Consider the following 26,276-nt stretch of genomic DNA (forward strand, 5'->3'; position numbering starts at 1 on the left):
AAAACAAGAAATAGATAAAATTATATTAGATTCAGAAAATAAATTAATTAGTAGAATTTATAAATTTCTCCTACGCTATAAATTGGAAGAAGAGACAGTCAAAGAAACGATGATCAAGTGGGCTCAAAATATCAAACACACAATACCTCTGGAAAAATGGGAAAAGTTCTGGCAGGTAAACCTAAAGTTAACGAAAGCAACGGCGTACAAGGAAAACCAACTGAAAATGTTTTATCGGTGGCATATGTCTCCAACCAGATTGGCAAAAATACAACCTAAAAATAGCCCAATTTGTTGGAAGTGCAAAAAGGCGCAAGGGACTTTCTATCATTTATGGTGGACGTGCCCGGCAGCAAAGAAATTTTGGTCTAACATCAAAAAATGGTTGGAACAAATAACAAAAACACAGATTGAAAAAGAACCAGAAACATTTTTATTAGGAATATTTAACAAATCATACCCTAAGGATATCAAATATCTTACAATCCACATATTAACTGCTGCAAGAATAACCTACGCAAGAAATTGGAAGCAAGAAAAAACACCAAGTGAAACAGAAGTAATAGAAATTTTTTTAGAATGCGCTGAAATGGATAGGTTAACCAAAGAATTACAAGAAAGAGAAGAATCAGACTATTATAAAATATGGAATAATTGGTATAATTGGTTAAAAATTAGAAATATACAAAAAATATAGGGGATATATTACCGATTGATACATATATATGTAATAAAAAATATTATTAGATTAAAGAGAGGTGAAGGAATATATTATAAGTAGAATTGTAGAACGTCACTCTGAAAAAATGCTTAAGAAGAAATTACACTCTTTTTGTGTATATGTTGTATAAATGTTTGTTGTGTATATGTTACGTATGTCTTTTTTAATATTTATATTCAATAAAAACTATTTTAAAAATAAAAAAATAGAGGGTTAATCAAGAGGGGAAGCCCCCCTCCCTTCAGACAATTCATGTGAACAGAGAAGATGGGGCTGGGATGGGGGTGGAGCAAAGGGGAGCCTGGGGGTCACTTGGCCAGAAACTGAGTGAAGTGTCACAAGGAGAAGGGGGGGTCAGGAAGAACAGCCCACAAACTTGGGGCGCTCCCTCCCTGAGGGAGGAGTGGGAAGGAATGGCCCCCTCCTTCCTTTCCCTTCTGCAATTTCCCAAAACGTGGAAAAATTCTGGGTGAGATTGTAGCATTTGTATGTGGTTTTGTTTTGATTGCAATACTTTTTCAGGTCCCTGTAAGGAAAAGCAGCCCAAAATCTCTAACATTTGCTGTATCCACAGCAAGGAGATTTTGTTCAGGCACGTTTTTTTTTTTTTAAAAAGGAACAAATATGGCATCTTAAAAACCACCAATAACTTTTAGGAGGGGTTCAGATAAAGGGGAAGAGGAGAAACTCACCTGCAGGAGGTTGGATGGGAATTGCTGGAAGGAGAAAAAGACTCAATCAGGACCCTTCATGGGCTGGAGGACTCAGGGGGACCCCCTCCCCATTGATAGCCCATAATAGGTTGCATTATCTTCACTTATAGCCCCTCCAAGAACAGAAGTTTCCATAAACGTTCCTCAAGGGGCCCCTCTTGGCCACCTGCTAAGCTTGAGGAGAGGCCTCCCCTAGAGGGTCCCCTCCCCACAACCTCCCCTCCAGCCCCTCAGACTCACCTTTCTTGCTCTTCAGGTAGGAGAAGAGCCCCACAGCCAGGAAGGCCACTCCTATCACGGCCCCCATGATCCCCGTCCAGAGTTTGCTCCTGGCAGAGCTGGAGGAACGGGGCTCTGGGGAAGGAGAAGGAGCCTCACCTGAGCAGGAGGATCAGGCCCACCTTCCCCCAGGAGGGTCCATTCTGGTTCCCCCCACAGGGAGGGTCTCTCCCCCTTCTCAAGGCAGGATGGGGTCCCCAGACCGGGAGGGAAGAAAGGGGAGGGGAGGGGCTTACCCCACTGGACGGTGATGGGGGCCTCCAGGCTGGCGTGCTCCACCTTGCAAGTGTAGACGTCCCCCCGTTGGGGCTGGGTCTCCAGCATCACCTGGAGCTGGTAGGTCCAGTCTCCGTTCTGGAGCTCCTCCCCAAAGGCCACGCCCTCCTCCTCCAGCCGCCCGTTCTTCAGCCACTGGACCTCGATCTCCACGGGGTAAAAGCCGGTCGCGGTGCAGAGGAGGATGGTATTGGGGGAAGAGGGCTCCATCTTGGTGGGGGAGATGGAGACGGTGGGCTTGGCTGGAGGGAAGGAGGAGAAGGAGGCACATGAGACACTTTTGAGGGTCTGTGGAGATTTTCAGTCATGCAGGTCATGGTTCTCCCAAAGGGGCTTTTTTTCCAAAAGGCAACTGGATTTTGTTTTTCCTTGAAGACATTTCGCTTCTCATCCGAGGAGCTTCTTCAGTTCTGACTGTCCCAGTTGAAGCTTCTTGGGTGAGAAGCAAAAGGTCTTCAAGGGAAAACAAAGTCTATTTGCCGTCTGAAGAAACTCCTGTGGGACGGTGTTTGGAGTCCTCTTCCAAAGCGAATGGCAGCAGGGAATGAAAAGGGATCCTGAAAAATGGGAAAACCTAAATCCTTCCGGTTGGGATCAGGTGATCTCATCCAAAGGGAAGAATCCTCAAAATAGGCAAATCCGACAGCAGAATAAGAGAATAAGAGAGTTGGAAGGGACCTTGGAGGTCTTCTAGTCCAGCCCCCTGCTCAGGCAGGAAACCCTCCACCACTTCAGACAAATGGTTGCCCAATCTCTGCTTAAAGACCCCCAGTGATGGAGCCCCCACGATCTCTGGTGGCAAGCAGTCCCACTGGTTAATTCTCCTCACTGTTAGGAAGTTTCTCCTTAGTTCCAGGTTGCTTCTCTCCTTGATGAGTTTCCATCCGTTGTTTTTTCTCTCAGTCAAAATGAAGCCACATTTTTTAAAATTAGGTGTAATATTGGAATATTTATTTACTTATTAAAAGTATTTGTCAGCCATCTTATGATGAAATGTCTCTAGGCGGTTTACAGAATTAAAACATTACAATCCTCACATAAATGTTTCCATAGCAACAAAACTGGAACTCCCAATCGAGATAAAATCCTAGGGAAAAGAAGGGGAGGGGGAAGAGGAAGTGTTGGGGGAGGGGAGATTGCCTCTTAATTCAACAACCACCTTCAGTGTGAGGCTCCCCATGAGGGTCTCAGGTCATCCAGCAGAGCCAGGTCTCCGGCTTCTAAAGGGGGGGCATCCCACCTCGGGGGGGGGGACCAAGTGTTCCAGGGGGAGGAGCCACGGGAAAGAAGGCCCTTCTCCTGGACCCCCAGCTGGAATTCCTTGACCAAGTGGGTCAAGGTGAGGTGGGCCAGGCCCAGTGGGGTGAAAGGGTCCCTGAAGGAGCCTGGACTCAGGCCGTGCAGGGTTTGGGAGGCCACGGCCAGCACCTTGACTTGCACCTGGAAGGAGACTGGCAGTCGGTGCACCTCACGGAGCAGTTGTGGCACATGGGTCCCCTTAGTGACTGCAAAAATGGCTCATGCTGCCCCACTCTGCACCAGTGGAAGCCTCCAAACACTCTTCAAGGGGAGGCCCATGTAGAGTGCATTGCAGTAATCTAGAGGTGAGAGGACCACGGCTTGAATGACTGAGTTTCAATCACTTTTCAAAAATTGCATATCCTCAGCATATGGAGGAGACCTCCACCCCTGGGGACGGATGATCTCACCTAGAGGCTTCATGGAGATGTCGTAAAGGAGGGGAGGGAGTTCTGAGTCCTGAGGACACACAAGATGGCGGCCATAGAATGGCCCTCTCCCTCCCTCCTGAAGGTGGTCAGCCGAGCTCTCCTCCCCCTAAAGCAACCGGATTACCCGGAAGGGGGCTGTGGGGGCGATCCTAGGCCTTCCTGAGGGCTCTAACTCCCCCTTCCTTTCCCTCCAGAGGGGTTCCAGGGGTCTCTTGAGCCTTTTTGGGACCCTCAACTCCTCCGTGGGGAGAGATGGGGTGAAGGGTCAAGAGAGGCCGCATGGGAGTGACTCTGTCCAGAGCCCTGGCAACCCTTTGATTCCAGGATACACCAAGACTCTGCAGGGCCATGCCAAGATCCTTGCTGAGGGGGGGACTTGGGGATTTTTGGAGGGAGACACCCCCCCCCCAGACCAGGCTTTGCCTGCAACTGTTCAAATCTCACCAGGCTCAAGGTTGACTCAGCCTTCCATCCTTTCGAGGTAGGTAAAATGAGGACCCGGATTGTGGGGGCAATAAGCTGACTTTGTATAAAAAAGAACACCGCGGGGGGGGGGGGGCAAGCCATACTAAGCAGGTATATACAAAAGTATGAAGGCTATTGCTTAACACATTGTAAGCCGCCCTGAGTCTCCGGAGAAGGGCGGCATATAAATTGAACCAATAAATAAATTGAACCAATAAATTCCTGGGGGAGGAGGTGGGGAGGGGTCCGACTTCTTGATGGCAGCCTCTGCCTGGATTGGGGACGGCAGGGGTAGGGATCTTTAGGGGGAAAGGGAAGGTGGGGGCAGTAGGAGCCTGAGATCAGGCAGAACCCAGGATCACATCTGAGCCTTGGAGAGGATCCCTCTTGATCTCCTCCTTCCCCAAATGCTCCCACTGGCACAACTCTTGGACGGATTAATGGGGGGGGCGGTCTGGGTGACTATTTGTTTGAACAAAAATGCAAATTCTGGATGAGAAAAAAATCTTTAAGCAAGAAAATGGATGGAGCAGATTTAAATCCGTGGAAATTGAAAAGTTTGAATTTGGCATTTTTATTGAAAACATCTTCAATTCATATAGATTATTTTTAGTAGGTAAACAAGGAGACTATCAGGTGGCAGGAATAATTTTTATGGCCCAACCCAAAATAAATTTAATTTTATACAAAAATGTACTATTAACATTTGGTGGTTCCAATTGGATCAGATGAGAGTTGCTGGAGAAAGGTTTTAATTCAATTATGCATCCACTGTTGGATCAGAAGAAGATCTTTTCTTCTTTTTAAACACCCCTCCCCCCCCCAGACACACAACTTTCTCCTTCTGTCCATCCAGGAATTTAGTTTAATCAACATTTGGAGACCTCTCAACTTCAAACAGCAGGAATACACAATACATTTTGTCTGCCTCACACTGTGATATTCAAGATTTATTTTTAATATCCCCTTTGATGCCTAATGCAGTAAAAAAATGGGACCCAGAATTACATTTTTCTTTCTGGTCAAGAACATATAGATTCAATGCTGATTTTGGAAGATTTGGGATAAAAGTATTGCCATTAGGGAGATGCTCCTTTGTTCGGGTCCATTGAATATAGATAAAGTAACAGAAGTGAGGAAATTTCCATGTTAAATATTGCTGGAATGAGAATTATTTCAAATGTGCCAGACAACAAGAATGTTGAATTGATAGTAAGAAATAATTAAATCTTGAATATTATCAATCAGGGGATTATTATCTCCAGGGAAACATCCTCTTTGGAGGTAAAGATATTTCAAACCATCTCTCAAATTGGAGAGAATATCGTTTATTTCTTTACTAAATTATATGCACCAAGACAAATTCCTTGTGTCTCCAATCACACTTGGCCAATAAAGAATTCTATTCTATTCTATTCTAAATTCCAATATCCTATTCCAGGGATGTGATCCTCCTCCTAGCTTTGCTGGGAAGAATTTAGGAGTGAAAATGAGTTTTGCCTCCAAATTAAATATCTGGAGAATAAAATCTCTGTCGGTTCTCCTGAAAAGTTCAATAATTTAGGGAAGGAGCGAAAGGATCTCCCTCTAAAAAATCTTTCTCTCTTAGGATGGGCTGTTTTTTTTTCTCTTATGGAAGAAATTTCTTATTTCATTCTGTGGCAAGAGATTATGTTTCGAGAGTTTCCTGGGCTCCCAATGGGAAGCTGAGATTTAGGCAATTCTTAAGTGGGGATGCTTGAAAGATTTTTCCATCAAAGGGGTAAAATTTCCCTGGAAAGGCCGAATTGCAAAAAGTGCAGCTGAAATCCTTGATTTCCACAATGCTTGGCCTGTGAGTCTCTTATCAATTGAGAGAAATAAATAAAATTATGATTACACAGAGAATGTAAATTACAAAAACAAATCTAGGCAATTTGCAAGGAATCTGGAAGAGAATTAAACAATCCCTGCTTCAGGGCTGAAAGGAAGGAGGATGTGTTTCTTAGGACCCAAAATTCAGATTTAAGGTTTGTGGGAGTTTTTGGAGTCTCCCCCACAAATCCGGAGCCTCCCCAGGAAGGAAGACGGAAGGGATTTGGCTGCAGGGGAAGCCGAGTCTGTGACCAAAAAGGGGGCTTCAAGGGGGGCTTTTCTCTCAGACCCCCAAAATTGGCTGAAGGAAATTTCTCAGCCTCTGAATCAGCTTCTGCTCAAGGCAGAGGAAACGCCAGACCAGGATTCCGCCTGATCTGGGTTTGATTCACAATTATAAATTCTATCTGGATTGATTGATTTTATTCTTTAGTTTATTTATTGCTACTATTAGTTTATTATTTATTCTATTATTTAGTTAGTTTATTATTTAGTTAATTTCTTTTATTATTTAGTTAATTTATTATTATTCTTTCTTTCTTTAGTTTATTTTATTAGTTATTTATTTTATTTATTAGTTATTTATTTTATTTATTAGTTTTTTATTTATTTATTTAGGTTTTCATTTATTTATTTAATTTATTTATTTAATTTTATATATTTGTTTATTTTACTTACTTACTTATTTATTTATTGGATTGAAAAGATGCCGGAATGGAAATGACTCAGAATGAAGAATAGAGAGAAGTGAGACCAGGAGAGAAAGGATTTCATGGATTCCCTTTGAAGATTCTTTTTTTTTAATCCTAAAATCCCAAAGGCCCCAGAGGGGGAGAGAGCCCCCCCCCTTATTGGCCTTCTGGAAAGGGCTCCCAATGGGGCTCTGGGGCTTTGCTGGGGGAGGGGCAGAGAGGGGGAGGCAGCCTGAATCCCTTGAAGCCTTTTAATTCGTCTCTTCATTAATTCATTGATTTTTCCACTGAATTGGAGTCATCCTGGCTTTTGAAACAACCACGAAATCTTCATCCGGGAGAGTCTCAATCATGGGAAGGAAAAGGGGGTCCCCTCCCCCAAACTCCCCCCCAAACTCTCCCCCCCCCACAAACTCACCTCTCCGGCCAACCACAGACATCCTCTGGAGAATCCCGTAGTTGTACCGGCAGAAGGGATCCACTTCAGCCTTCTTGATCTGCAGGAGGAGCTCATCCCTGTTCCACCTGTCCACATCGGGTTGCGCCAACGGAGTGACGGCCACGTATTTCCCGAGGTCGCTGTCGAAGTAGTCGGTCTCCTGCCGGTCGTAGAAGCTCCTCTGCAGGAGCCTCACCCGCTGCGTCCCGTTGAGGAAGCGGCACTCGGACTTCACCTGGGCCAGGAAATGGGCTGCGAGGGGGAGGAAGGCGGTCAGGAGGGACTCCAGGGCCCATCGCTCCCAGCCACTAGTAGAAGAGGGGGGGCGGGGCGGGGGACCTTCCGAGAGAGACTGGGGGAAGACGCCCCCTGGAGGAGGGAACGGGAACTCTCTCAGTCCCAGAGAGGAAGGGAGGCTTCCTGGGGGGGGTCTGGGGTGGGGGGAAGAAAGTGGGAGGGTGGAGAGGGACCTCCTCCAGCGTCCCACGGAGGAAAAAGGCAGGCAGAAGCTCAACTGGTCGGGCAGATCTCCTCTCTGCAGGGAAGGTTGGATCTCAAGGGGCAGGAATTGGGGGGGGGGAGGGCCGGAGGGAAAGTAACGTCCATACCCCCCCCACTCTCTCTTCCTTTGGGAGGGGATATGGGGGAGGGGACACAATAAGGACATCTACACTGACTCTCCCGGGGTCTCCCAGCCATTCGAACCCCCACCTTCCCTGGGTCCCCCCAGCTTTTCTTCTTCCCCCCAATCTTCAGCCCAACTCCCTCCCTTTGGAGGATTCTCGGGGATCACCCCTGTTTCCTCTCCCCCTCCCCAAAAAGACCCCCTGCCACCCCTGTACCTAAAAGGGAGGGTCTCCAGCCCCCTTCGCAAAGGGGAGCCCCCAATCTCCTTCTCCCTCAGTACTCCCCCCTCCCCTCCAGGTCCCGATACAGCAGTGGGAGATTATGGGGGCTGGGGTGTTCTGTGTCTCCTCCCCAAATTCAGGGTCTCTCCCAGAAGGGCCCGAAGCCCCCCTCTTGCCTGACCTTCAAAGCCCCAAATCTGAGATTGAGAAGAAAAAGTGAAGTTTCTGAAGAAGCCCAAAGACTTTCGCTCAAATGCCTTTTTTCCCTTCTGGGGATTCAGGGCTGAAAATGCCTCAGTTTCCCTTTTTCGCTTTTCCTCCCTTCCTCTTTCCCTGCAGCCCCCTCCCACCCAGGCACAGGAGAGGCCGCGACCCCCACCTGGCTACATGGGGGAAGGGTTAGGATTAGGGTCCCTCTCCGTCCTCCTGGGGGGGGGGCTATGGGGAGGAAGGGGGAGGAGACCACGCAGAGATCGAGGCTGCTGGAGGCTTCCTTCCCCCTTCCCAGCCCCCTCCTCCCCCGCCCAGCCCCCTCCTTACCGGGGGTCTCCTCCCCCCCTTCGCTCCCGGGGATCCGGGCCAGCGCCCCCAGCAGCAGCATCAGGGGGAGCCCAGCCAAAGCCATGGAGGCTCCCCACAAGCGCCCCAAAGGGGGGAGAAAGACGCTCCCAGCCCCAGAGGAGGAATCGGAGGGTCTGGAGGGGGGGAGGAGGTTTCCTCGGACTTCGGAAGAGGGAGAGTCCAGAAAGAGCAGGAGGACCAATGGGAATCCTCCCTTCTGCAGCGTCATCGGTCTCCGGGCAGAGCCTCCCTTGACTTCGCCCGATGCAGGAGAGAGTTCCGCGCAGAGAGAGAAGCGGAGAAAGTGGGGGAGGGGAATCCCTTCAGTCTTGGGGGGCTGCAATCTGGGGGGTCTTTCATGCCAGCTCCGGCTTCCTTTTGCCCCCCTCCCCCCTCCACGATTCTCCTCCAATCTCCCTTCCTCTGGGCGCCCTGACTGGAGAGGTGGACTAGATGCCCTCTGAGTTCCCACAGTGCCCAGAAGGAGCCTAAGCTGAATCAGCCGAGAGTCCAGAAGGGAAAAAGTGGATCCAGAGCTCGAGGGGTCCTTCGGGGCTCAGAAGGGGAGGAGGGACCCCCAGCAGCTGCCCTGGATGACAAGGGGGGAGGGGCAGCCCCACAGACAGCCGGGACTTGGGGGTCACACGCTCCCCCCAATCCGAAGGGAAGCCAGGAAAACCCTCAGCTGACAGTCCAGGCAGGATTTGCAGGGATCCCTCCTAATCCAGCCGGATCCTTCCCCTTCACGGGGGAATCTCTGTAGGGATCTCTTGGCTTTACAAGAGAAAAGGGCGATTTCCTTCCTTGAAACACGCGTCTCCCTTGCTGAGAACGTCTGGACGGACCGGCTCCTTCAGGTTTCCCTCCCCTGAACCCCAAATGTGTAGGAATCTCCCTCTTCCTTTCTTTCTGTGGGTCGGGATCAGTGGTGGGATTTTTTTAACAACCGATTCTGTGGGCGTGGCTTAGTTACGGGTGTGGCTAGCTGGTCATGTGACCGGGTGGGCGTGGCTAGCTGGTCATGTGACCGGGTGGGCGTGGCTATCTACATAGGGACTACAGAGGGCTGAAAAAAGTCATTTCTGACTCGTCCTCGCACTTATGACCATCCTCACATTTTTGCCCGTTGTGGCATTCTTAACAACCATGTCACTCATTTCACAACTGCTTCTCTTCACCATGGTGACAAGATAGGGCAAAAAACGTAAAATGTGAGGACAGTCGTAAGTTCAAGGACTGGTCAAAAGTGCAAGGACCAGTCAGAAATAACTTTTTCAGCCCTCTGAGTAATCCATATGCACAAAAGGATACAGCAATAGAGTGGGATGAAGGAAGGAGAAGAGAGATGGAAGAAAGAAGGAGAGAGAGGGAAGGAAGAGAAGGGAGGAAGGAAGGGAAATTAGAGTAGGAGTGAGGGTAAGAGAGGGAGGAAGAGAGGAGGAGAAGGAGAAAGGAAGAGGAAGTAGGGAGGAGAAGAAGCGGGGAGGAAGAGAAAGTAAGAAGGAAAGAAAAGAGAGAGATGGTAGGTTTGAGGAGAAAGATTGCTGTACAGTAAAAAAGATGAAATGGAAGAAAGGCAACCCCAAACAAATATAAAGATATTAAGATAAAGGATGAATTGTTAAACTTTAAAGAATAAAAGAGAACAAATAGGAATAAATAGCAATAATTAGAAACACACATACAAACATACAATGTATTTTCTTTGAACAGAGTATTTGGCCGGTTCACAAATTTAAACAGTATTTAATCATTTCAATTAAATTTACAATTTCTATATTTCCTTTTTGCCATATTTAGTCCTCATCTATTTTTTAAAAAAACCAGTATTACCCTTCATCCTCATCTCTAATCTTAATCAAATTCAATTTTTCCCTTCTATTCTATTTTATACCCCTTCCCATTGTCATCTATTTTTATATCCATCCTCACATTAGTTAATTATGTAATATTACAGTTGTTTAATATGAATTCAACATTTTAATATAAATCAATTAGTTATATAACTATCTTTTTTGTATATTAATCAATATGAACATGAATATTCCAATTATTTCCATGCCATCCAATTTCTTACAAATCAATTAATTATATTTACCAATAATAATAAACCAAATAATTTCCCCCATATATTCCTCCAAACCACAACTTAACCATTTCTGCTTTCAACACAATATACAATTAATAGTATCTCAATTATTACAATTCCCTAGTTAAATAGAGCTTTTTTCTTTTGTGTTTTAAAATCTTGAACTCTTCTCTTTTTCCCTAAATTTCCCATTGTTTGCACCTACCTTTTTTGGTGAGGAAAAAGAAAAGAAATCTGCCTGCCTAATTTTCCAACGTTGCAGCAACAGCAAAGCCAACAGCCTGCTTTACTTTCAGTTTCGTTTTTCAGCATAGCTAGGGGGGAAAAAATCTGCTCTTTGCAAGCAAGCAGCAGAGCCCTGAGCAAAACAGCTGAGAGCAAATCAGCTGAGAGTCGGGAGGCCGATCTAATCAAGGGGCTAATTAGCCTATGCTGAAGCTCCGCGGGCCAATAAAATTACAAAAAAACACCGAACCGTTTGTTAAATTGCTGGCTCGCCCGCCCCTCGCCCACCACTATTTATTGGCAATAGAAGTAATTTTGCCATCTGATTGTGCAGATCCTGATGAGATTTGGATATTTTGGCTGTGGAACAGGAAGCGCCCCTAAAACAAAAGCCTCCTTTTTATGATGTTCCATGAAGATTATAAGGGCATAAAATAGAAAATAAAAGTAATAAGGAATTGGGAGAGGGAAAGAAAGGGGAAGGAGAAGTGGGAGATAAAGGGCAAAAGGAAAAAAGAGAGGAAAAAAACTTTCCCCCAGCTCAATAAAATACAAAGTGAAATTGTAGTCTCTGTTTTTATTTCTTCTCTAAGTAAATATTCACCATTTCTATACCAACAACTTAATTTAGTCAGTAAATCCCAAAAGTCCAGATTTAATTTTTTTTCTGCACAAAGTTCAGAAGGGACTTCCAGGTAGGGTTAGGAATAAATCTATTCTTTCCTCTGGTCAAAAAGTTTATTTTGCCATCGCTGGCACATTTTTCATTCCATCACTTCGTCCATCCCTTTGTGTGTGTCTGTTTTGGTGTTTGAGGGCACCTCATGGTGGAGTTTTGCGTAAGGAAAATCTGGCTGAAATTTCAAGGCTTTCCTTCGTCTGGAGCACGGAGGCCCTGCAGGGAGAGCTTGAGGGCGGTTCGATCTGTTCAGAAACCATTTTTTGTAAAGAAAATGGAAGAATTAAAGGGTTTTTAGAAACTGGGGTGGGGGAGGGGTTCAGGTGAGGGAGGAAGAGGAGAAACTCACCTGCAGGAGGTCGGATGGTGCAGGAGATGAGAAACTTCAAAAATAAAAGAGGATGTAGGTATATAGGTTAGAAATGCATATTTCAATTTTGCTCAGGCAGGGGTTGGACTGGATGACCTCCAGGGTCCCTCTCAACTCTGTTATTCTGTGTTACATTTCCAGGTGTCAGAAAAATCCCCAAATCCATTTCTCCACCCTGACCTCGACCTACCTAGACGGGGTGGATCTCCCAGGGGTCAGACTTCCTGGCCCAACAAGACCTTCTGTGCCACCTTGATGAGAGGCCTCCACCAGAGGACCCCCTTCCTCTCCAGCCCCACAGACTCCCCTTTCCTGCCCTTCAGGGTGAGGGTCAGGCATGGACCAAATCCCCCTCAGTCAATTGCGGAAGGCAGCTCTGCTTGCAACTGCTGAAATCCCACCAGGAGGAGACCTTTGGCGCCATCAAACTCCCACCTCCGCCTCTCCCGGGTCCTCGGAAGGGCTCGATGGGCGGACACAAAGGCCAAATCCAGGCTGAACAGCTGAACATCCCCCGGCCCCTCCGAGAACCATCCCCTCCAAAGGACCCCTCGGTGGCTCCTCTGCCTGGAGACGGATGACGCTCCCAAAGCTCCATTTTTCATTGGGTGAATCCGATGTTTGACTTTCTGGAAGTCAGAAAGAGAATTCCACAAAGCTGCTGTTCCCCCCTCTTGATTTCCCCTCCCCCCTCACTTTTCCCCTCCCCCTCACTCTCTTCACTCCCCCTAACTCTCCTCCCTCCCTCGGCCCTCCACTCCTCATCCCTCCCCCTCACTCTTCCCCCTGGCTCCCTCCCACCCCCAGTTCTCCCTCCTGCTCTGGGTGGGCAAAATTGCCTCCCTCTTGACCCAGGACTGGGGGTCGGCTTCCTCGTGCACCTGAGGCCGGCAGGAAAGGGGGGGTGGCTCCCGGGGGAGGAGTGTAAAGAGGGGCTTGGAGACCCCCAATTTCCTCCCTTGGGCCCTGAGCCTCAGGAAGGTGGGAAAGGCTAAAAGGCTACTGTGTTTAGAGGTGGGGGCAAGGACCAAGGAAGGTGAGACCCCCCACTCATTTTAACCTTGTCCCCTCTCTCTGGACAAGGGGAATTGGGTTCCCAGGAGGTCTCCCAAACTGTAGGAACTGAGAAAGTGGGGAGGGGGAGGAGAGATCCAGGGAGATCAGGCAAGGCTGAGAGAGGAATGGGAAGTGAATCTTTTGAGGGAGGGGAGTTCGAGGAGGGCCTGAAGCTTCTCCCTCCTTGTCTTGGAGGAGTTTCAGCCAATTTATTTTATTTTTATTTTATTTTATTGAATTTCTATACCGCCCTACTCCCGAAGGACTCAGGGCGGTGAACAGCCATGAAATAAAACACATACATATACAAAATTTAAAATTGAATAAAATGAATTAAATAAATTTGGCTGAATTAATACCCATAATTTAAAATACCCATATTTTAAAATACAGTAAAAATTTAAAATTTACACTTAAAAGGGAGAAGATTTAGGCGAGGCCAGCTTGATGGAATAAAAGAGTCTTCAGCTCGCGGCGGAAGGTGCGCAGATCCGGAATCCTCCGTATCTCTGGGGGGAGCTCATTCCAGATCGTCAGTGCCCCCACAGAGAAGGCTCTCCCCCTAGGGGCCGACAGCCGACATTGTTTGGCTGACGGCACCTGGAGGAGCCCCTCTCTGTGGGAGCGTACTGGTCGGTGGGAGGCTATTGATGGTAGTAGGGGGTCCCGTAAGTAACCAGGTCCTAAGCCATGGAGCGCTTTAAAGGTGGTAACCAGAACCTTGAAGCGCACCCGGAAGACCACCGGGAGCCAGTGCAGCTCGCGCAGGAGAGGTGTTACATGGGAGCTCCACGCTGCTCCCATAACCACCCGCGCGGCCGCACTCTGCGCCAGTTGGAGCCTCCGGGTGCACCTCAAGGGGAGCCCCATGTAGAGAGCGTTACAATAGTCCAGACAAGAGGTGACGAGGGCATGAGTGACTGTGCGTAACGAGTCCCGATCTAGAAAGGGACACAACTGGCGAATCAGGCGAACCTGATGAAAAATCCTCCCGGTCACGGCCGTCAAGTGCTCTTCTAAAGACAGCCGTGAATCCAGGAGGACGCCCAAGTTACGAGCCCTTTCCGTGGGGGCCGATGATTCGCCCCCAATAGCCAGCGATGGCGCCAGCTGACTATATCGGGACGTCGGAAACCACAGCCACTCGGTCTTGGATGGGTTGAGCCTGAGCCCGTTTCTCCCCATCCAGATCCGTACGGCCTCCAGGCACTGGGACATCACTTCAAGGGCATCGTTGGGGTGGTCCGGGGTGGAGATGTACAGCTGGGTGTCGTCAGCATACAGATGGTACTTCACCCCGAAACCATGGATGATCTCGCCCAGAGGCTTTACATAAATGTTGAACAAAAGGGGCGAGAGAACCGATCCCTGCGGCACCCCACATATAAGGGGCCTCGGGGTCGATCTCTGCCCCCCTGTCAACACAGACTGTGATCGGTCAGAGAGAAAGGAGGAGAACCACCGTAAAATGGTGCCTCCCACCCCCAACCCTTCCAGCCGGTGCAGCATGATACCATGGTCGATGGTATCAAAAGCCGCTGAGAGGTCTAACAGGACCAGGACAGAGGAACAACCCCTGTCCCGAGCCCTCCGGAGATCATCAACCAACGCGACCAATGCCGTTTCCGTGCTGTACCCAGGCCTGAAGCCCGACTGGAATGGATCTAGATACGACGCTTCATCCAGGTACTGGGGAAGCTGTCGCGCAACCACACTCTCAACAACCTTCGCAACGAAGCAAAGGTTGGAGACTGGACGATAATTAGCCAATACTGCCGGGTCCAGGGAAGGCTTCTTGAGGAGGGGCCTTACCACCGCCTCTTTCAGGGCAGCGGGGAAGACACTCTCACCCAACGAAGCATTTATAATCCCCTGGAGCCAGCCTCGCGTCATCTCCCGGGAAGCCAGCACTAACCAGGAGGGGCACGGGTCCAACAAACATGTGGTCGTGTTCAATTTGCCCAGAATCCTGTCCACGTCATCTGGGGTCACAGGATCAAACTCATCCCAGATAACAGTCTCAAGACCTGCCTCCGTCACCCTCGCTGGATCTATCCAGTCAGAGTCCAGACCTGCCCGAATCTGAGTGATTTTGTCATGCAGATACTGAACAAAATCCTCGGCTCTTCCCTCCAAGGGGTCCTCCCGCGCTTCCTGGTGGAGCAGGGAGCGGGTCACCCTAAACAGGGCGGCCGGGCGATTATCTGATGACGCAATAAGAGCAGTAAAATGGGTACATTTTGCTGCTTTTATCGCCACTAGGTAACTCCTAATATGAAATCTTACCAATGTTCGGTCAGATTCAGAAAGACTAGCCCTCCAACAGCTCTCTAGGCGTCTTTTCTGGCGCTTCATCTCCCTCAGCTCCTCGGTAAACCAAGGAGCCAGGCGAGATCCGCGCCGGGTCAGAGGCCGCAAAGGCACGACTCGGTCCAGGGCTCCAGCAGCCGCCCTATCCCAGGCAGCCACTAGGTCCCCAGACGAGGCGTGAGCCAGAACCTCCGGGATTGGCCCAAGCTCCATCTGGAACCTATCAGGTTCCATCAGGCGCCTGGGGCGGTACCATCTTATCAGTTCCGCCTCCCTGCAGCGGGGTGCCGCGGTTCGAAGGTCAAGGCGAAGGAGAGAGTGATCTGACCATGACAATATCGATGACTATATCCCCTATCTCGAGATCACTCAACCACTGTCCAGAGACAAAAACCAAGTCCAGTGTGTTTCCCCCAGTGTCAGTAGGGCCATGAATTAGTTGGGTCAGGTCCATGGCTGTCATGGAAGCCATGAACTCCCGAGCCACCTCAGACCTCACCCACGGATGGCAGGTTGAAATCCCCCATGACCATAAGTCTGGGGGTATCAACCGCCACCGCGGCAATAATGTTGAGTAGCTCGGGCAGAGCTGCCGCCACGTGGCAGGGACCCAGGTACGTGATCAGCAAACCCATCTGAACCCCGTGGCCCCACTTCACAAGGAGGGACTCACAACCAGCTGTCTGAGGTGCAGTGGTCTCCCTCGGCCTAAGGCCTTCTCTAATAATAACCGCTACTCCCCCGCCCCTCCCCTGTGACCTTGGCTGATGGAATGCGTGGAAACCTGGTGGGCACATTTCTACCAGAGGGACCCCTCCCTCTGGGCCCAACCAGGTCTCCGCAATACCCGCCAGGTCCGCTCCCCCCTCATAAACAAGATCACAGATGAGGGGGGTTTTATTTACTACGGACCTGGCGTTGCACAACATCAGGCGAAGGCCTGGGCCCTGAAGGTCTGTACTACCTGGAGAACAGGTGGAGCCTTGGGGGCCGGAGCACCCTACCGCTTGAAGAAAGCAGGTGCGTGCTCCCTTAACATGATATGGCCCCCTGCTCCCGCCATATCTACCTCTCCCACACACAGTACCGATGGTAAAAACATAGCTTGGACCAGCTAGACCCCCTCCGGATACCCCCCCGCCGAACGTCCTGGCCAAGCCCGACTCTCCCCCTAGAGGCTTCCTGGTGGTCTCCCATCCTCAGGCTAACCAGGCCGATCTCTCTCAGCTGGGTGAGGGCATCGGAGGCTGGGCAGCTGCCAGCTATTGAGGGCTGAGGATCAAATACCAGCTAACGGTTGGTGATGCCAGATCAGAGCCCCCACCCTCTCCCAGCTGCAGCAGGCAGACATCCCACAGGGCGCCTATCCTGAGGCGGCCTGGATCCTCTCCTGGGATGGGGGGAGGGGCAGCACCAGCCTCAGCAGGCCAGAACTGGGTCCCCTCCTGCAGCTGAAGGAGGCGGCAGAGTCCGAACCTGCCCCACAATTGTGTGTTTGGACACAGCCAGTCACCCAAAACTGGCCCCAGATCCAGAGAGACTCTGGTGGGATCCCATCGCTCTCCTGATCAAAGCAGAACTTCTGGGCTCTTTTCAGGTTTCCCCTCCCCCACACAGAGTTTGATTCTGAGTTCTTCCTGACATCACATAAACACACACACACACACACACACACACACACACACACAGAGCAGCCCTTCTTTCTCCGGCCCCCAAGAGCTGCAGAGGCGCTTGGGCTTCGCTTCCCCAGCCTGAAGCTTTGGGCTCCTCCGAAGCGGAACTGAGGACCTGGCCAGGATCCAGCAGGCAACAAGCCTCCATTCTCCCTCAGGGCAGCTCAGGGACTCACCTCCTCCTCCTCCGCCCCATGGCTGAGTCTGCAGGTGGGGTAACCCCTTGGTCCTCTGCCCCATTGGAGGAGGCTGAAGGGGCCCTTCCCCACCACCTCATTATAGTTCTCTGGTCCTTTTCTCCCTCAGTTAAAGCCCATCGAAGAAAGGAGTCCTTGACTTGTAACGGTTCATTTAGTGACCTTTCAAAGTTACAATAGCACTGAAAAAAGTGACTCTTTGCCTAATATTCCTTCTTTTTAAAATATTTTTATTTGTGAAGAGACAGTAGAAGCTTATTCGTTCCCATCAGTGTGTCGCAAAGCGAAGGGAAGGGAAGGGAGTGGGAGGAAGAATGATGGAGATGAAGCTGCTGTGGGTTCAAAGCCAGGAGAGTTGAGGGGTCTGGAGTGACAGGTCAGCCCAGTATTCCTGGGGACAGTCTAGATCAGGGGTCCTCAAACTTTTGAACGGGGCCACTTCAGGGTCCCTCAGACTTTTGAGGGCCGGACTGGCTAGATGGGTGTGGCTGGGGGGGGGATGAGACTTGGTGGGCGTGGCTAGGTGGCCATGTGACTTGGTGGGCGTGGCTAGGTGGCCATGTGACTGGGTGGGTGAGGCTGGGTGGGCGCATCCAATTTAGCAGTCCATTAAATAATACACACAAATGAAACTTTAATTGGTTTTCCTCCTGGGAGTGTTTTATTTGCTTTTGTTTGACTTTTCTTTTGACTAGATTGTTTTTTAAATTGTTTACAAGTCTAGTGGGCCACTTCAGAAAACTCAGTTTTGCAGCAATTCACATCCATCCATCTCTCTCTCTCTCCCTCTCCTTCTCTCTCCCTCCTAGAAGAGCAAATGGGAAATGGGGAAGAGAAACCTTGCTCCATCCCATCCCATTCGCTCTCTCCCTCCCATCTCTCTCTCAGGAAAGAAACGTCAGCCGCTTGCCCAGGTCCATTAGGCTGCGGCCACCGCAAGTGGGGAAGCCAGATCCCCATCGGAAACTTGGCTGCCCAGGATCAGCAGAGATGTGGGGGGTGGGGGGTGGAGGAACGCAATCCCGGCTGGACTTGGGCAGCCATAGCACCAATGGGGATCGAGCTTTCCCCACTCGTGGCCGCAGCCTAATGGACCTGGCCAAGCTGCTGACAGCCTTGGTGGTGTGCGAGAGGAACACGCCTTTCTAACTGGCCTCTTCGCCTCCTTCAGGCTGCACAGGTCTGCTGAGTGGCGGTGGAGTTGCCACCCAGGAGCTGCCAGGAGTAGAGACCCCCAATGATGTGCCTCTTTCACTGGGGCTGTTCAGCAGAGAGAGCAGCGCCCCGCCCTGTCCTGCCAGGCAGCAGCTCCACAGTGCTTTCGGGACGCTGCCCGAGTGACACAGCTCCTCCTGCGGTCCCTTCCCTGGACTGAAGGCAGCCTTCTGCCTTGCAGCCCTCCGCCACCACCACCGCATCTCCATTCCGAGCTCTCATGCACCTGTTGGCAAAATGGGACTGGTGAGAGGCGAGTGATCTAGGGAGTGGGCGCTGCACCAGCTGCTGCCTTCTCCCTCCCCCCCACCATTGCTCAGCTGCCCGCTCCTGAAAGAGGACAGCCGTCTCCGCCACTGGAGAGGGAGGGTGGCAGCCAAATTCCGGGAAGGCATGGCTCGGGAGTAGCCGGGCCTCCTTCCGTGTGAGCAGGCGAGTTGGCAAGGCGCCACCCAAACTGGTGCCTAAGGCTCAAAGGCTCTCTTCCTCCAGCCTTGGGGTGAGTGCTGCTTCTTACCACGCCCCCGCCCCCCAATGCCTCAGGGAAGCCCAGATGGCCCCACATGTTCTGTCTGGTAGCAGACAGGGAAAGGCCGGGCTCCCCTCCCCATTTCCTGCAGGGTCTGCTGGCAAAGCGCCCCTCTTGTGCACCCACGGCTGCAATTGGGTGCGTGAGGGGAACATGCTTCATGCATGGGCCAAGGGCAAGACCCGCGAGGGGACCAAGGAGATGACCAGCAGTGACGTGATCTCCAACTGCAGGGCAAAAGAGATGGGAGGCAGTAGGCAGCAGCCCCCCCCCACTCCTCACCTTGTCTTCCCCCGCAATGGGAGCAGTAGCCAAAGACAGAGGCGCAGGGGAGAGGAATGCCGTCCCGCGGGCTGGATGCCTCGGACAACCATGTGCCTTGTCCCAACCACATGGGATGGAGCAGGCGTGTGATCCGTATCACGTGCCTCACCCGCCTCCGCCCCTCGGCCTGCTGCCGCCACCTTGCCTGTTTCTCGGAGGGCCAGCTGCGGAGTCCCTGCTGCCACACAAGGACCATGCAGTCCCTGGCCGTCCCCCGGACCCTCTGACAGCCACAGCAGGTGAGGCACCTCTTCCCCGGGCACCTGTCAGCTAGGAAAAGCCAGCCATGCGAGGAGTGGGTGGGAGTGGTGGGGCAGCGGGCGGGGCTGAATCCCACCACTGTGTGGGCTGGATACATTGTGTCAGTGGGCCGTACTCGGTCTGCGGGCCGTAGTTTGAGGACCCCTGGCCTAGATGGTCTCCACCCCTCCGTCACAAGAAAGAGAGGCCCTGAAAGGAAGCTGGGGTGTATGTGTGTCTCAGCAGGAGAAGGTCCAGGCTGCCATTATTCTCCTCCCCCCAAACTGCCACCTTCAGCCTCCATTTCTCACAGGTTGCAAACAGGACAAAGTGTCATCAGCGACTAAAGAAAAAAATACGCTTTTGCATTGGAGAGCAGGATTAGTTCATGAGTGCTGTAGAAAAAAAGATGGGGAAGAAAATTAGAAAATAAAGAGACACTTTTCCTGTAAATAACATATTTTTCTTCCTTTTCAGCTCCCACCCCCAAGGCAGACCCACACTGCAGGGGGGTGGTTGATATAGGCAGGGACACATAGAGAGAGAATTTCAGGGAGGAAAAGGCTGGGATGCTTCATATGAAGAAAGAAGACGGGGCTACGATGGGGGGAGCCTGGGCTCACTTGGCCAGAAATTGTGGGAATTCTCACAAGGAGAAGGGGGGTCAGGAAGAAGAGCCTGTCCAGGTTCCAACTAATGAACCCAAATGAGTCTGTATGGGGAGCCAAGAAGGATCCTCTCGGACCGGAGGGTGGGGTGCAGTTCAGGGCGAAGTTTTGGAGGGAGTTCATTAAGTTGATAGGTTCATCTCAAGGACTCAGCTCCACCTCCCACCCGAGGACGAACGGAGGTATCGAACGAGCGAACGCAATGACAGAACAATACCTGAGATGCTATGATAATTATCAGCAATTTAGCTGGGCAGATCTCCTGCCATTTGCTGAAGTGACCTACAATACCGCAGTGCATAGTAGCATGGGTGTCACCCGGGGTGAAATGCAAAATTTGTGTGTGCTTTTGTTTTTGATTGCAATAATTTTTCAGATCTCTGTAAAGAAAAGCTGCCAAAAATTCAAAAATCTGCTGTATCCACAGCAAGGAGATATTGTCCAGGCATGTTTTTTTTTAAAAAGGAACAATTAAGGAATTTTTAAAATCACCAATAACTCTTAAGAGAGGCTGAGATGAGGGGGAAGAGGAGAAACTCACCTGCAGGAGGTTGGATGGGAGTTGCTGGAAGGAGAAAAAGACCCAATCAGGACCCTTCATGGGCTGGAGGACTCAGCGGGACCCCCTCCCCATCGATAGCCCATAATGGGTTGTGTGATCCTCACTTATAGCCCCTCAAATAAGTGAAGCTGCCAAAAACATTCCTCAGGGAGACCCTCTTGGCCACCTGCTAAGCTTGATGAGAGGCCTCCCCTAGAGGGTCCCCTCCCCACCACCTCTCCTCCAGCCCCCCAGACTCACCTTTCTTGCTCTTCAGGTAGGAGAAGAGCCCCACAGCCAGGAAGGCCACTCCTATCACGACCCCCATGATCCCCGTCCAGAGTTTGCTCCTGGCAGAGCTGGAGGAACGGGGCTCTGGGGAAGGAGAAGGAGCCTCACCTGAGCAGGAGGATCAGGCCCACCTTCCCCCAGGAGGGTCCATTCCGACTCCCCCCACAGGGAGGGTCTCTCCCCCTTCTCAGGGCAGGATGGGAGTTCCCAGACCAGGAGGCGAGGGAGGGAGGGGCTTACCCCACTGGACGGTGATGGGGACCTCCAGGCTGGCGTGCCCCACCTTGCAAGTGTAGACGTCCCCCCGTTGGGGCTGGGTCTCCAGCATCACCTGGAGCTGGTAGGTCCAGTCTCCGTTCTGGAGCTCCTCCCCAAAGGCCACGCCCTCCTCCTCCGGCCGCCCATTCTTCAGCCACTGGACCTCGATCTCCACGGGGTAAAAGCCGGTCGTGGTGCAGAGGAGGATGGTGTTGGGGGAAGAGGGGTCCATCTTGGTGGGGGAGATGGAGACGGTGGGCTTGGCTGGAGGGAAGGAGGAGAAGGAGGCACATGAGAGACACAACAGGAAAGAAATGACGCAGAAGACGGGAAGGACAGACGCAGCACGAGTCGGATGAGTCTTGGGATCTCGTTGAAAATGAAATCAGATTTTTAATTAGGTCTAATACCACAATATTTGTTTGTTTGTTTGCTTAGTAAACTTAGTTATTTATTAAATTTATTTGCCAAAGTGGCCACAACTAACCCAAAGTCTTACAGACACTCTCCTAGCCGTGACTGCCACCTGCTCTCCGGGAGTCCAGGAGAATCTCCAGAATTGCCAACTGGGTCTCTGGGACAATGCAGCTCCACCCAGGAGGAAGTTGGTTAAAGTCCCCCATCTTGGGGCTCCCAACACCCAAAGCCCTTTGGCCTTTCCCGGGTTCAGCCGAAGCCCCTAACCCCCCATTCAGCCCCTCCCCCCACAGCCTCCAGGACCCTCGAGGGGGCAGCCTCAGCATCTCCTGGGTCCCCAGAGGTGGAGATGAAACCTTATAACATCAGCAGACGGAGGAGACCTCCAGCCCTGGTGACGGATGGCCTCACCCAGCGGCTTCATGCGGAGGTTATAGAGGAGAGGAGAGAGGACGGAGCCAAACGCCTCTGAGCAGCCCTGAAGGTGATCAAGCAAGCTTGCCAAGAGAAAGAAAGAAAAAGAAAGAGAGAGAGAGAAAAGAGGAGAGGAGAGGAGATCTTTGTCCCAATTTTCTTTGGTGTTTCAATCACTTTTCAAAAGGTTTTATTTGGAGAGAGAAAATTTCTCCTTCCACTTTCCCTTTTCTCCCTTTAGGATCCACAAGATGCAGAAATAAACAAAAAAATCAGCAGAAGATTTCAGGGGGAAAAGTGCAAAATGTGATGTGGCTGCAAAACCCCCCAATTTTAGGCAGCCTCAACAGAAAGAGGCATTTTGAAGGAAAGGGCAAAGGAGCCCAATGGGGGGGGGCAGCCCTTTGCTCCCCATAACTGCCAGAATCCCCTGAAGGAAAAGTTTCTCCCCCATTGAAGATGAGAGACCCTGGATCTGGATGAGCCCCCCAAGAGAGTTGACAATAGATCCATTCCAGCCCAGAGTCCTTTGCTAACCATTTTGTTTTCTGTTGAGGGATTTTCTTATTAACAGTAAATTCTATGATGCTTAAGAAGAACCCATTTTTAAATGGTTCTTTGTAATTCCAACCTGGGATCTGGTCAGGTTTCCAGGCAGACAAATAGCCGCATTTCAGGTGTGAGTTGTTTTCTTTTCTCAGGAAAATCCCATTTGCCTCTTGGGACATTAAAGGCCTTTGTGGAATTGCTAAAAGAAGGCAGAGGCTTTACAAACTGAGAATGGCCTTTTTTTTTTTTAACAAGAAATGCAAATTTTGGATGAGAAAAAAAGACTTTTAGCAAGAAAATGGAAGGCTCAGATTTTAAAGCTGCAATTTGATAGTTTTACATGTTTATTTTTATAGCCCATCCCAAACCTCCTTATTTACAAGACTGCAGTGTGAAGATTTTGGGGTGCCAATTTGGCCAGATGGGAGTTGCTGGACATTTTAATTGGATCGGAAAAAGATATTTTTTTTCCTTTTAAATACCTACCGAGAGACACAACTTTCTCCCTCAGCCCTTCCAGGAATCCAATTTAATAGACAAATAGAGACCTCTTGATTTAAAACAGCAGGAGGACAAAGTACATTTTAGCTGCCCCACATCATGAAAATTCCCCCAAAAGGACTCAAACAAACATCCTGTGATTTCAGGTCTCCTAAACTGGAGGCTGACCAACAATTGGCTTTAAATACAGGGAATTTAATAAATATTCCTGTTCTTTTAATAAAGAACAGGAACCCCTGGAGAATTATTGGCCTCTTGTCTGAAGTATTTTCATGGAAGTAAAAATAATACTTTTGATGAAGAAGAAATTATATGAATCACAATGAAATTCAGGATCACTATTTTGCATTTATAATAAAAATGCATTCTATTTATGTGGATAAAGCTTGTGAGCAGCTAAAGAAAGAAACAATCCAGAGATTTTGGTCCTGTACCTGAACCAGGGAGGGAGGGAGGAAAAGAGGAGGGGAGGATGGGCTTTGGAGTCTTTGGGCAGCTGATGAAGCTCCTTTCCCTGAAGGGAAAATCCCCCCAGAGACCCCCAAAAGGAGGGAGGAGGGAGGGAGGCCCTGAGAGGCCCACAAAAGAGACACACTCACAACACCAACACAATTGGCACTTGGGGCACTTTCGGAGGTTATGAAAAATCACTAGATAAATGAATAAAAGTGGTGAAATCTCTATATTAAATATTATTGGAATGAGAATTATTTCAAGTACTGTGCCAGATGACAAGAATGTTGGGCTGTTTGTAGGGGAAAAATAAACTTTAAATTTCATCCAGAAACAAATTAAACAAGTGAATATTATTATCTCCACGAAAATGTTTTGGAAATGGAAATGTTTTAAATTATGGGCCAAATCTTATTTCATTATTTTAAACTTATTTTAACTTTTGTGCACAAATGTTTTATTTTTGGCTGTTTACCACCCTGAGTCCGAAAGGAGAAGGGCGGTATAGAAATTTGAATAATAAATAAATAAAAAAATAAATATCCTCTTTGGTAGGAAAAACATTTCCAAATGCATCTTATGTGGCAGCTGAAAATCCTCCCAGGTTGGCAGGGAAGAATTTAGGAGTGAAAGTGAGTTTTGCCTCCAGACTGAATATGTTGTAAGTGTGAAAAAGGGTCATAAGTCATTTTTTTTCACTGCTGTTGGAACTTTAAACGGTCACTAAACGAACTGTTGTTAAGTGGAGGACTGCCTGCATTGAGCAGGAGAGAGAGAGACCTGGCTGGATTCCCCTCCCCCACCCCCACCCAAAAAAACCTTATCTGGATGGATTTTCTTGGGGGGGGGGGGGAAATGGATCGAAAGGATCCCAGATTCCAGGCAGGAGGAGAGTTTGGAGCCTGGGAAGAAGATTTTGTCCATCTGAGAGTGCAGAATAAATAAATAAATAAATAAATGAGGAGCAAAACCTCCATCTGGGAGGATCCCAAGGAATGAAAGGAAATGAAGGGGGGGTCCTGGCCTCCCCCTCCCAGGGAAGAGCCTGTCCCTCCCTCCCCCCCTCCCAAGACTCACCTCTCCGGCCAATCATTTGCTCCTCCACCTTGGCCGCCTGGTAGCTGTACACCCCGTAGTTGTACCGGCAGAAGCGATCCACTAGGGCCTTCCGGAACTGCAGTTCGACCTCATCCCTGTTCCAATAGTCCGCAGTCCCCTTCCCAAACTCCGTGACGGCCACGTACTTCCCGAGGTCGCTGTCGAAGCGGAGAAACTCCTGCCGGTTGTAGATGTACCTCTCCAGGTATCTCACCTGCTGCGTCCCGTTGAGGAAGCGGCACTCGAACTTCCACTGGTGCAGGAAATGGGCTGCGAGGGGGAGGAGGGGGAGGGGAAGGAAGGCCGTCAGGTGGGACTCCAGGGCCCATCGTTCCCAGCCGCTAACAGAGGAGGGGGGATCCAAGCGGGAGGGGGAAGTTGCGGGAGCCCTTCTGAGAGAGACTGGGAGAAGACGCCCCCTGGAGGAGGGAGCGGGAACTCTCTCAGTCCCAGAGAGGAAGGGAGGCTTCCTGGGGGGTCTGGAGGGGGGGAGGGGAGGAAAGAGGGGGAGGGGTGGGAAAAGGCAGGCAGAAGCTCAACCGGTCCACCGATCTCATCTCTGCAGGGAAGGTTGGATCTCAAGGGGCCGGAAGGATGGGGGGGAGGGGCTGGAGGGAAAGTAATGCCCATCCCCCCACTCTCTCTTCCTTTGGGAGGGGATCTGGGGAGGGGCCACAATGAGGACATCTAGACCGACTCTCCTGGGGTCTCCCAGGCCTTCAACCCCCACCTTCCCTCCGTCTCTCTCCCCCCCCTTTCTTCTTCCCCCGAATCTTCAGCCCAGCTCCCTCCCTTTGGGGGACTCCTGATTCCTCTCCCCCTCCCCAAAAAGACCCCCTGCAGTTCACAGAAAGTGAAGTTTCTGAAGAAGCCCAATGCCTCTTTTCCCTTCTGGGGATTCAGGGCTGAAAATGCCTCAGTTTCCCTCTTTCGCTTTTCCTCCCCTTCCTCTTCCCATGCAGCCCCCTCCCAACCAAACCCTGGGGGAGGGGGCAGAGAGGCTACATGGGGGAAGGATTAGGATTAGGGTCCCTCTCCGTCCTCCTGGGGGGTGGTGGATGTGGGGACCATGCAGAGATCGAGGCTGGGGGAGGCTCTGGGGACCCATCGGCTTCCTTCCCCCTTCCCAGCCCCCTCCTCCCCCGCCCAGCCCCCTCCTTACCGGGGGTCTCCTGCCCCCCTTCGCTCCCGGGGATCCGGGCCAGCGCCCCCAGCAGCAGCATCAGGGGGAGCCCAGCCAAAGCCATGGAGGCTCCCCACAAGCGCCCCAAAGGGAGGAGAAAGAGGCTCCCAGCCCCAGAGGAGGAATCGGAGGGTCTGGAGGGGGGGAGGAGGTTTCCCCAGACTTCGGAAGAGGGGGAGTCCAGAAAGAGCAGGAGGACCAATGGGAATCCTGCCTTCTGCAGCGTCATCGGTCTCCGGGCAGAGCCTCCCTTGACTTCGCCCGATGCAGGAGAGAGTTCCACGCAGAGAGAGAAGCGGAGGGGAGCGTGGACTTCCTTTTCCCACCCACCCACCCAGGATTCTCCTCCCATCCCCCTTTGGGCGCCTGGAGGTGCGGACTAGATGCCCTTTGAGTTCCCAGAGTGCCCAGAGGGGCC

The 26,276-nt window shown here is 50.6% G+C and overlaps 1 protein-coding gene across 1 annotated transcript; it reads right to left on the minus strand.

Moving 5' to 3' along the window:
• Window positions 1-1,239: 1,239 nt before the first annotated feature.
• Window positions 1,240-25,783, minus strand: LOC148116169 (uncharacterized). Its single transcript, XM_087888695.1, has 11 exons — window positions 25,744-25,783; window positions 24,655-24,945; window positions 21,226-21,507; window positions 20,951-21,069; window positions 19,204-19,468; window positions 12,377-12,570; window positions 11,921-11,954; window positions 7,149-7,421; window positions 1,950-2,231; window positions 1,675-1,788; window positions 1,240-1,247 (listed from the first exon to the last, which is right to left on the minus strand). Exons 1-11 carry the CDS (start codon window positions 25,781-25,783, stop codon window positions 1,240-1,242), a joined length of 1,902 nt encoding a protein of 633 aa, XP_087744821.1.
• Between the last annotated feature and the right edge of the window lie 493 nt (window positions 25,784-26,276).

Source organism: Pantherophis guttatus, chromosome 2 (genome assembly GCF_059756535.1).
Source record: "Pantherophis guttatus breed Tessera chromosome 2, ASM5975653v1, whole genome shotgun sequence".
Taxonomy (NCBI): domain Eukaryota; kingdom Metazoa; phylum Chordata; class Lepidosauria; order Squamata; family Colubridae; genus Pantherophis; species Pantherophis guttatus.

Excerpts from the sequence above, each read along its gene's own strand:
- LOC148116169 (XM_087888695.1), bottom strand. The coding sequence starts at position 25,783 with ATGGGTCCCCAGAGCCTCCCCCAGCCTCGATCTCTGCATG. Across the intron at positions 19,469-20,950 it reads TGAAGAGCAAGAAAGGTGAG|AGGGTCCGGGGGACGGCCAG; the intron begins TCTGGGGGGCTG and ends TGTGGCTGTCAG. Across the intron at positions 12,571-19,203 it reads CCATTGCGGGGGAAGACAAG|AAAGTCAAACATCGGATTCA; the intron begins GTGAGGAGTGGG and ends TCTGACTTCCAG.